Raw genomic sequence first — 11,695 nt, forward strand, 5'->3', positions numbered from 1 at the left:
CAATCCGAACTAAACTCGTTTTTTGAATTGAGGTTGGCGGCATTTTACCGCAACTACTCTAATCACTTTAGGGCAACCTCGTTCCCAGGGCAATTAGCCTTTTTGATTACTTTGCTTGGTTTGCCCAGCTAACCACCATGTCTTTAATATGTCATCAATGTCATTAAATGTTATACCAACTAATCCTACAATCAACCGCAACCCACGTCTTAACTCGATAATTGGACCATCATTTGATACACAACGAGCGCGTACCTATTTAGCTCCCGAGGTTCCTCTACGACGAACGACGATCTACAATGCGAGACGATCTACAACACGAGATGAAGGGATCATTTGGCATCAAAGACGTGCGCTTGCTTACACCAGTGCTTTTACCTCGAGGTCTTCTTGGTGATTCAATTTTGTCTGCTCGACATTGCTAAGTTTTTCGTCCAGCACTGCTGAACCGCGCTGGTGAGGATACCGGGCTTTCTTTGTCAGCCAAATGGGATAAAGTTGCGTTTGTTTCCCTTACAAATGAGTTGCGTTTCCACGAGATACGCCATAGAGGTAGTAGGCATTTCCATGAGATTTGCTGAGATGTAAGTGATTCCACGAAAGTCCCTGAGATATTGGTGTTTCTACGGAGCTGCTAAGATGTAGGTGATTCCACAAGAGTCGTCGAGGTGTAGGAGTTTCCACGAGATTTGCTGAAATGCAGGTAATTCCACAAGATTTACTGAGATGTGATTCCACGAAAGTCGCTAAGATGTAGGCGTTTCTACGAAAGTCGTTAAAAGATGTAGGCAATTTTACGAGTCGCTGAGATGTAGGCATTTCCACAAGAGTCGCTGGGATGTAGGTGATTCCACGAGAGTCGCTGGGATGTAGGTGATTCCACGAGAGTCGCCGAGACGCAGGTGTTTCCACGAGACACATCCCCAGATGAGTTAGCGTTTCCACGAGATAATTATAATTCTTACTAAGGCTAAGAATAGAAACACACGCATCTGGTTTTGGCCACCCGATACCAAACCTGACACCCCCTCCCCCTCTGTTCACAAACTCAATTGTAGTTATGACATGAAACAAGGGAAATATACTTCAAACATTATCTGACATTGTTGTTGTTTGCTTTTTTGTTGTTGCTTTAAAACTATAGCAATTAAAAGCCCTAATAAAAGTTAGGAAAGTCAAAATTTCAAAAATTAAGCCATGGTAAAAGGCGGACATTTGGTGTACTTCCCCAGAAAATAAATTCTCAGAACTTCTTATTCACAACGAAAATTGTTTCGTATTAAGCATGACTTTTACAAAGAATATTTTTTGGAAGTAATGCCTTCAGTGGATAATTTTTGCATAAATTACTTTTCGAAAGACGTCTCTATTTCAGCAAATTTTTCGTATGAATTCAGTGATTTTTACAGAAAGAAAGAGCGTGGATTTAGCCAGTGTTGTGTATGTTGCAGTGGTTATTTTTTCTTTGACAATTCATTCTATTCTGTTAAGGTACATGACAGAAACTAATTATGACGAAGCAGAAGGGTATCACTAGTTGAGATGAGTTAGTGTCAGGCTATTCTGCACTGTTTCAAGTTATATGACTATGAAGCCATAAATAGTTCAGGATAGACCGCAGGGATAAAAAGGTTGAAGTTGGGTAATTGCAAAAAAACATGAATGTGGTATTACAACAACATGAAACAAATAAAAAACATGATATATTGCTGAAAATAAAAACAATTTATGCAAAGAATATTATGTAGATATTATATAAACAACAAACGTAAAATAAAAGCCACACTTTAGGCATGTTCCAGGAACTACTTTATCCGTCAACAATGCATAAAAATAATTAGGAAAAAACTATATATACTATTAACTAAAACTATATATCTTTACCTTTTACCTGTGAAAAAAGTTTATTAAATATGACCAAATTTTTCCTCAGTGAATAATATTTAGTACTAAATTACCAACTATTTGAACTGACTTTTTTTGTAAGTATCTTCGCTTGTAAATTAATGCTTCCTTAAAATAAAGATGTGCAAGGTTAGTGGGGTGCAAAAATTCAGGAAAATAGATCATATGAAAATAAAAAAAGATGATAAAAAATGTTGTATAATGTTCTACCAACACTTTTTGCTGACTAACATTTGAAATACTGGTTGAGTACTTTTTTGTATTGTGTTAAATTAGGCTTGTTAGGTGCACATAGTATCAAATAATCACATGTTTGTGCTTCGAGAAAACAAAACTGATGCAAAAATATTTATTAACTTGCCCTGCATAAGATATATATAAAACCTATCTATATATACACTATTTATAAAGGTGCAGTGTTTATCTTAATTTATACTTTCCAATAACTCATTGCATTGTTTCTGAAGTTTCTCACCAGCTTCTTTCAGTTTACTCTTCATACTTTCATTAACATCCAAATCATGTACAACATTCACTTTATTATTTTCATAAGTAACTGGAAATGAGAATACAAGTCCTTCTGGAATACCATACCAACCCTTAGAAACCAATCCCAAGGAAAATATACCACCGCAACATGGAGTCATGAGATCTTGAAGTTGAGATAAAATAGCTGCAGAATATGATAATGAAAAATCTGCGATATTTTTTGGTGCATCTATGGTCAATGGCAATTCCTCATTTAACCACATCTTCTCGTAAATAATGTCATTAATTGCATACGAAAATTCTCCAATATGTGGTGCCCATACAGAGCCTTCATATCCTTTGGCAGTCGCAAAAGAATGATCAATAATAAAATCCGGTGAATTTCCCCAAATGATAACATTTGATATACAGGAAGTAATGATATTTAACTTTTTTGCTAGAGCTGCTTTAATTTTGTTTTCTTCAAACCTTGACAATGCAAAAAAATTTTCTTTTGGAATGTTTGTACAAAAATGAATTAATACATAGCATGTTAACATGGCATGTTTTCCAGCAATGACAATTTTTGCTTCTTTGTTTACCATTCTGTTAATTTCCAATGCATAATTCTTGAATTTTTGCAATGTATTTCTTCCTAGATCTTCAGATTCATTTATAAATATAACCAAGTCAGAATTTTCAAAGGTGGACTTTGTATCTGTCTCCACAGATACATGAGTTAGCTCACCATATGCACAATCTTGCAACTCCATTTTGGTACCGTCAAGTAAATCATGCATATCTTTATTGACACAATGCAAACTAAGAGATAAATCTTTATTTTTAACTGTGCCGATATTTAATTTTCCAGAACAAATATGTGAAAGTAGGTTGTAGGAGATTTTACTGTGTGCGTTAGTGACAGAAATTTTGAATAAATTTTTGGATGACAACTTTGTTTGCTCTTCTTTTTCAGTAATTTTCTTTGTCTCCTCATTCTCATCTCTTATTAATTTTAGAGTTTCTGTTGATTTCATGCAAGTCAATCCATAATAACCTTTTGCCATCTCCAAAAAGTCATTGCAACCCCCTAATAGAATCCCTTTACCACCTCTATTAATCAACTCTCGCCAAATAATTGGCGAATCGCCGTTGTAACTCCATTCTCTCCCCTCACACAATTTTAAAAGCCATTCATCCCATTCTTCTGGTTTTAAAACTATTTTATGGACTGAGAAATCCGCCAGTCTTAGTGAAAGTTCATCAGCCACCATTTCAGCTCTTGCATAAAATGGACAATCTGATTTTCCTGCAATCACATATTTTGCCATTATTCTGTTATGCACAAGCTAGCTAGCTAAAAGTTGAGTTGATTTGATCAGTTCGGTTTTATAATGCTTTGTGTTTGTTTTACTTTCGTCGCTACAAGGGATGCAATCTTTAATACAAGCTACCATAGCAACAGACTGGCCTGCGAAGACAAGCGCCCCCCTTTTTCCATCCAGCAAAAAACACCGTAGTTCCCAGGGTTTTTGTGTTTTTTAGGCAAAATTCTCTCCGCTGCGATCGGAGGTTCTTTTTTTCTCCTTAGCATATTAGAGGAAACGACGGGACCGGGGGTTGATGTCCTACACCCCGGAGCAAGAGATATAACCGCGACGTACAATATATTATGATTACGATGATGGGGGCTGGGGGGATGGGGGGGGACACCAAATCAGAGACAAGTAAGTTGGTGAGTAACAAGAAGTTTCAACAATGTTTCCAATGATGCAATTTTGTCACATATGTATTTGCAGTTTTACAACCAGTCTTATCTTTCTTCTATTTTTAGAATGGGAATAAGGGGGGGGGGGGGGTGACCTGTGACCTTTCGTTAAAAACCCAAATTGTATAGCTAAATGCCACAGTTTTAATCATTTAATGACAAATTAACTGCTGCTCATCGTAGCTATAAAGTTTTGACGCCAAAATGTATGTTTAAGGCCTCTATCTGTTTGACACAAGAAACGAATTAACCACCAAAATTGAATGGAAATATTCCACAACCTACAAGTCTAGTTTATTGAAGTTACTCATTACTCATTATCTAACAAGTTGTGTTTTTTTTATAAAAATTTTTCGACAAGGTGGCTGAAAAAGTTATAAAAGACGGTTTTAACGTTTAGAGAAAACGTGATATCTTTACACTTTTGATTTTCCATTGTGTATTATTTGCCGAAATAAAAAATTGTAATGAAATATCATTATTAATTTTCTTGTTTCATCGGCATGTGATTTTATCAGTCCCATTTTTATTTAATTTTTTTTTATTGCTGCGAATGTTTTTATGGTTAGTGTAGAACAAAATATTTAATAAATAATTAACCAAGCACAGGATAAAAAGTCAGACGAACGAATAAACATAATATACACAAAAATAAACAACAAACAAACAACAAATAAATCAACCAACACTAACAAATACAAAAAGTGAATAGTTATGTACTGGATTAGTATATTAGAGCTTCTTATCACTTCTGTAGCATTTGTATTACACTTGATCGGCATAGTTTTGATGAACCGTGGTAAAGAAGCGACTTTATTGCAAAAAAACTTGCTCACAACACTTGCCGCAACGGAAATGATCAAGTGCGTCTTATCATGGATCTCTTTATGTTTACCCAAGACTGAGTCTTCTATAAAAGATATGATGGGCAAGCTACATTTTCTAGCAACAGACCATGCGTTGCTGTTCCCATTCTATATAACCATGATACTACTAACCTTCGATAGATTTCTAGCAGTTTATTTAAGCGTAAGATACCAAGTCTCTTGGTTTAAAGCTCACAAAGATAAGTTGTCTTTGATTGGTTGGATATTATGCGCAATTCACATCACCGTCGTTACCTTTGTGTTGGAAATAAACCCTCGCTTGTTTGTCGATATAAATAAAGTAATTAAGAGATTGTACCCAACTTTATCGATATGTCTAATTGTTCAGTACGTTGTAGTTTACACCTACTTGTTGGTTAAAATTCGACATCTCAATGTGAAACACAAACGACAAAAAAAATTTGGTTTGCTCTCACCATTCCTTATTCTAACTACCTTTATCATTTTTAAAGGAATACCAGACTTTATCGTGCTTGCGTCATCAAATATTGGCAAAACAGTCTCTGGATATTTCAATCTTGGCACTCGTTTAAACATCATATCTGATGCGCTGATTTATGTTTTTATGCAAGCAAGTGTAAAAAAACAAATCGCCAAAGTGTCGGATCGTTTAACCGTGATGGCATTTAACAGAACAGATGCAAATATAACTGTATGTCGTCAAAGTAATGCTAGCCCATAAAAAAGGTTCGCATATAATCCAGTACAATTTTTTCCCCCGAAATTATCGGCACTACATAAAACACGGTATAGTTCAACAAAACGTTTTCAAAAATGGGTTGGCCAGCCTTGGTTTGATAAATTGTGGTTAAACTTTAAATATAATTATGATCTCGCGTGTCATGATTGTATAGGTTTTTAACGTGACAGATTTAAACATCGTAACCTGAACTCTTAGTCTAGGAGCTCATAACAGAACTTTAGGTCCCATTTTCTTCAAAAGGTATGACCCTCCAAATAGGTTGGTAGTATCACGGACAATAAAAATCACATGGTCAGCTGACCCAATTTGGGGGCGTTTGGGTCCCAGGCTCCTAAAATTACCTTAATTCGAGACTCCTATTTGGTCCCATAATTCTCAAAGCTTAAAAGTTGGTAACGTTTGTCATTATATGGGAGAACCTGAAAAAATGATAAAGCTTACCGAAAAATTGTGTCTTAAGACTGGGTCAGACTCCTCTCAAAGATCATACTTAGGACTTTAATTTATCCCCATAAGCGACAAACTCCAAATTTTGCACAAACATTTTCTAACATAGTGAAATGTCATTGGTCAAAAATGTGATCCTATCAGCAGGTCAGACAAAGATCTGAACATTGACTTAAATTAGACCTCATAAGGTACAAACTCTTTTGTTCACACGAATGTGATTTTGCAAGAAGGAAACCAAAAATTACGGTCTCTTGATCATGTCAGACCACATATGATTATTTTAGATAACATTATTTGCATCTTATAGTTACTATGTTTCAATATCTCCTGTTGTACCTGTTAAGATATTTTGTAATGCGCAGGAAAGTAGTAAAAGAACGTTTGTCTTATTTCCGATGTGTTCAGGGCCTTAACTTCTTATGAGATTTTTTTAAATAGAATGACTATAGGATTAGGCATTAACAAGAATAATGCTTCCACTAGATGACCAGAGAAGATCATCAGAACCCCTTTTATATATACGCATGTACGATACCTTGTGGATGATGGATTTTTATTTTCACCCGACACTACACCAATGTGGGTTGGCTGGAATTCTATAATTTTTCCAAATACCAACAATTTGCAAAAAGTTTGGTGCCTGCCACAAATTAATCAGTCTCCAACTTCTATTGCTGTAGTAGCAGAAACATTGAGGCGTGCACAGGTGATCGCGAATGAATGTGGTAAGAAAAACATTTCGTAACATATGATCTTGCAATTGCCAAAGTGGTTATGTAACTTCAAGCAGAAGAATCTCTGAAGTTTGACAATATATTTGTGGCTCTAGGGGCATTCTATGTGCAGATGGCCATGTTTAGCGCATTTGGAAAGTACATCGCTGAATCTGGTGGTCCGCATATCCTAAATGAAGCTTGTGTGATTGAACAGGTTCTCTCAAATCATTTTTACTGGGAAAGTGTTACAAGATAAGTAAAAGATATCACCAAATACTTGCACTTGTAATTGACATTCTTCATTTTCAATATTTTTTTCAAGAAAGAGAGGAAAGTCAATTAAAAGAACATAAGAAGAAACTAAGTTTATAAAATCCCAAGAATCCTTGAGCTTGCATGAAGGACATGAAGTATCCAAACAAGTCAACAAGATACAGAGAAAGGAAATCTTGGTGCAACAGCACAATATTGGATGGGGTACGTCGAGATGATTCGACTTTACCATGATTTCAGTAGAAGCTTGAGGGATGGAAACTTTGATCTGTATGTGTGCTGCTTACCTAAAGTCACAAACTATTTCTTTAGCATGAACCATTCAAATTACGCTCGTTGGATTGTCTGTTATCATGATAATCTCCTTAAACTAAAGGACTCTCATCCCGATGTTTACACTAAATGGGATTATTTTCGATGCGAAGAACTCAAAAGTCATTCTCAAGATTACCAATCGACTTGACATTAGAGCAGACGATAAATTCAGATGTCAGCGAAAAGGTATATCAGATTAAAAAAAATCTATTTCTGCTTGTCAACGATGGGCACAAAGTCATTCGAACAAGTATTGTGTCACACGTGCTTGAAAGTTTGGGGATGACGAAACGAAGACGTGTCTCAAGATTTTAAGGCTAGCAGAATGCGACAAAATTCTAAAGATTGACATCAAGTTATATACATGCTCAAGGAAAAGAATGAATCCATTTACCAATGCCATTGAGGAACAACATCTTTTCAATATAGCATCAGGAAAAGCAGCCTCCCCAGACACAACAAAGTTTGTTCCAACATCGTTAGTGTTGGAAGCAAACCACGTGACAAATTTATTAATGAATGTTCTAAAGATTCAGCAAGATTCGAAAAACCTATACGAAGACAAACATTACACACATTTGCAACTGGGGGAACAAAGTATAATATTAAAGCTGCTGACAACAAAGGGGTTGCTATAACGACGATGAGAGATTTGTTCGGTAGCATCTTGTACTATTCGCTACTAAGGAAAATTGATATGGCAGAGGTACAGAAGTATTCTTTAACACAAGTCCCTTTATCTCTTGGACATGTTGATGGCAAAATGCAAGAGACTCCTAAAGTCAAATTATGGATCGAGTTAGAAGCAAAAGTAAAAACTGACGATCCAAATCGCGTCGATGTTAACATAATTGATGGAATGTTTTTCCTACATCTTTTTGTTGACCTTCCGCAACATTCGAAGCTCTGGCAACATTTATTTTGAAACGCGTTTGTGCTAGCAAGAGAAACATCATACATTTAGTTCTAGACAAATCAAGGATTGTGAAAGGGATTTACGATGTACTGAGAGATATGGAGCTTATCAGATAACAAGACCTGATCAGAACAGACTTTTAAACTGGTTGAATGCATTGAGAAATGATCACTTAAAAGCAGCATTGGTAGAGTTCTTAGCCTTCTTTTGGGAAAACAACATGCATTCAACAGTACTTGAAAACAAAACAGTCATAAGGAACTGCAATAATACTTGCCACATATTTAAAGTTAAAGGAGAGATCGTGGTCAAAACCGAGATCGTTCCATTGTCTTCAACTCATGAAGAAGCCAGAATTTCGTACCACCTATCTTCGATTCAGCCACCTGCAAACGTTGTGATAAGAACGATAGATACGGACGTGCTGATAATTGCTTTTCGCTGCCTCAGTGAGTTACCTGACAACTTGAATATTTGGATGGAAACCGATGTTCGCACTAAAAATACATTAAGGTACATAAGTATTAATCAAATATACCAGAAATTGGGCAAAAATATTTGCATTGCCTTGCCAGCACACCATGCTTTCACTGGATGAACTATATAACCTCGTTTAATAGGAAAGGAAAAATCTGACCTTTTAAACTACTAGAAAAAAACAAGGTACAAATCTTATGTCACAGATGATGTTTTTTTGCAACGTTGGAAAAATTTGTATGCAGAATGTATGTAAAAAGGAATATATCATCTGTAGATGAAGCTAGGTTGGTAATGTTTTGGAAAAGTACAAAGCAAAAGGAGAAAATGAAGCAATTTCCTGTGTTAAAAAGTTTGATAAAAGTTCTCTACCACCTTGTTTATGAGTGTTGCGTCAAAAGATTTATCATACAAAGTATGTTGGACAGTTATGGATGTCGTCAATAACGACCAAGCCTCTAAATCACCTTCCTGAAAACAGGTTGGCTGCGGAAAGATGAAAGCTATATCATTAAGTGGTATGAAAGCGAAATGTCTCCAAAAGCGGTAGATGTCACCAGCGATGAAAATCTTAATGGATTCTCCAGAATTTTGGATATCAGGTTTTACCAGTCACTTAGTTTCCTAATTATTACTCGGAAGCAATGCTTTATTTCCGCCACTGCCGCCGCTACTTTAAATATTAAAAGTATTTCATTCCCCTTAAGATTTTGAAGGGTTTAATGAACTGTCAAGTGATGACGAATTAGACTATGATGACGAAACTAGCGAAGAAGATGTGTAATGATAATTTAAGGCTAGAATTTTTTGGTATGATATGACGAAACTATTACAGAATAGGATTCAATGTCATATATTCTAGAATTTTTTTAGAAGTAACTTTTTTAATATTTCTTATTATTGTATTTTAGTTTACACTAGATCTTATGACTAAATGACGTTTCTCATCTTTAGATGCTGATGCAGAACAACACCAATCATGCTGCTATAAACTTTTATACATACTTATATTTTATTAGATGCTATCAGAATATTTCTTTTTTATTTGATATCGCTAACTATTGTCTGACCTGATTAAGAGACTGTAATTTTTGGCTTGCTTCTTGCCCACATTCGTGTGAACAAAGGAATAGTCTTCTACCTTATGAGGTCTAATTTGAGTCCCTCTTGTTAGAGAATGTTTGTGCAAAATTTGGAATTTGTAGTTTATGGGGACAAATTAAAGTCCTAAATATGATCTTTGAGCGGGGTCTGACCCAGTCTTAAGACCCAATTTATCATTTTTCAGATTCTCTCATATAATGACACACGTTACCAACTTTTAAGCTTTGAGAATTATGTGACGAAATAGGAGTCTCGAATAGGAGTCTAATTTTAGGGTCTGGGACCCAAACGCCCCCAAATTGGGCCAGCTGACCATGTGATTTTTATTGTTCAAACCTTTTGTAGAAATGGGACCAAAAGTTCTGTTACAAGCTCCTCTTTAAATAGTTGAAACGAAGTTGTTAGTCGGAAATTTTTTTCTCCGAAGAGTGCTCAAAACCTACGCCGAATTTACTTTCTACATTTTCAATCTAAATGCTCTCACCACCGCGCCATATTTTCGTTGTAGCATGTGAGAATTTAATTTGTGATAATAACTCAACGATCTGTCGTAAGTTCTTGTCTAAAATTAAGAAAGAAAGAACATTACAATAAAAAAAATCCTCTTTAACATTTTTAGAAACTTTTTAGTGACAAAAAGACTTCCGTCTCGATCAAGTTTTCTAAAATGTTTTACTCACAGTCTTTTGCAGCGGCCATTTTATGCATGAGAAAATGCGAAAATTGTGCTGGTTGCCGCGTTGAGCAACAGGAAATTGTATCTTATAAATTGTAAATAAAAATAATTTTGTTCTAACAACTCCCGTTTGTTAGCGTGATCAGAAGATTCAAAATAACTTGGAATAGGATTTCCATTTACGGACATTGCTACACCACACGCAATAATATTTATCATATGGATATGTTTTGAATTAAGTTTCAAATACTTGTGCGTATTATGCTCTGGTTCTAATTCTCTCTTTTATAGCCTTCTACTAGTTTCTGTAAGCTGGAATCTTTATCCCCATGTTATTTTCATACTCAAAAAAACAACAAAAAAACAAATACGCACAATCCTATCTTAAGACAAGACATCCAAATTTGAAGTTCGTCATGACAAGTCGTTACATAGTCTTGATACGAGATTCTCTATTTAAACGTGTCCACTTTCACTTGTTCTTGAAAGGTGCTAATTGTTGCTGACGACATTGCAAGATTGTTTTATCCCATATTTTCCTTAAAAGACTCTTTTTATGCAACTTCAATAGCTGGGTTATTATTTTAATGTGTTCGTCTAATGATAGTTCGCTAAAAAATCGCGACTGGCCCCATTCAGCAGATTATGTTTCAAAAGCGATATACCTTTAGGGAATTAGTTTTTGTGAGAACACTAGTTTTCGAAAAAAATTCTAAGTTACCCGAAGTTACCAAGTCCTAATATTTCGCGAGAATTAAATGAGGGCCGTTAAAGTTGAAGTTCACATCTACTATATATAGTTTTAAGTAAATCAAACCGAAAATTTAGTGCAAATCTTTTTTAAAAAGATTGGTAATTCTCGCGAAATTTGGTTTCTTGTAGCTGATGCATGTAAACATGCTCCAATAAGCAAACAATCTAATACAATCCATACGCTATTAAAACGAGTAGTAGATATGTATGGACCAAAATATCCAGCTTGTGCTTTCAATTTTTTGGATTAAAACTGGACTACATTACCACCAGTGTAAATAATA

At 35.3% G+C, this 11,695-nt stretch overlaps 1 protein-coding gene across 1 annotated transcript; it reads right to left on the reverse strand.

The window, feature by feature from the left end:
• Nucleotides 1-1,690: 1,690 nt before the first annotated feature.
• On the reverse strand, nt 1,691-3,899 carry LOC130636204 (putative malate dehydrogenase 1B). The gene has a single exon (XM_057445847.1). The coding sequence runs from the start codon at nt 3,702-3,704 to the stop codon at nt 2,331-2,333; it is 1,374 nt and encodes a 457-aa protein (XP_057301830.1). The 5' UTR covers nt 3,705-3,899; the 3' UTR covers nt 1,691-2,330.
• Between the last annotated feature and the right edge of the window lie 7,796 nt (nt 3,900-11,695).

Source organism: Hydractinia symbiolongicarpus, chromosome 3, assembly GCF_029227915.1.
Source record: "Hydractinia symbiolongicarpus strain clone_291-10 chromosome 3, HSymV2.1, whole genome shotgun sequence".
Classification (NCBI taxonomy): domain Eukaryota; kingdom Metazoa; phylum Cnidaria; class Hydrozoa; order Anthoathecata; family Hydractiniidae; genus Hydractinia; species Hydractinia symbiolongicarpus.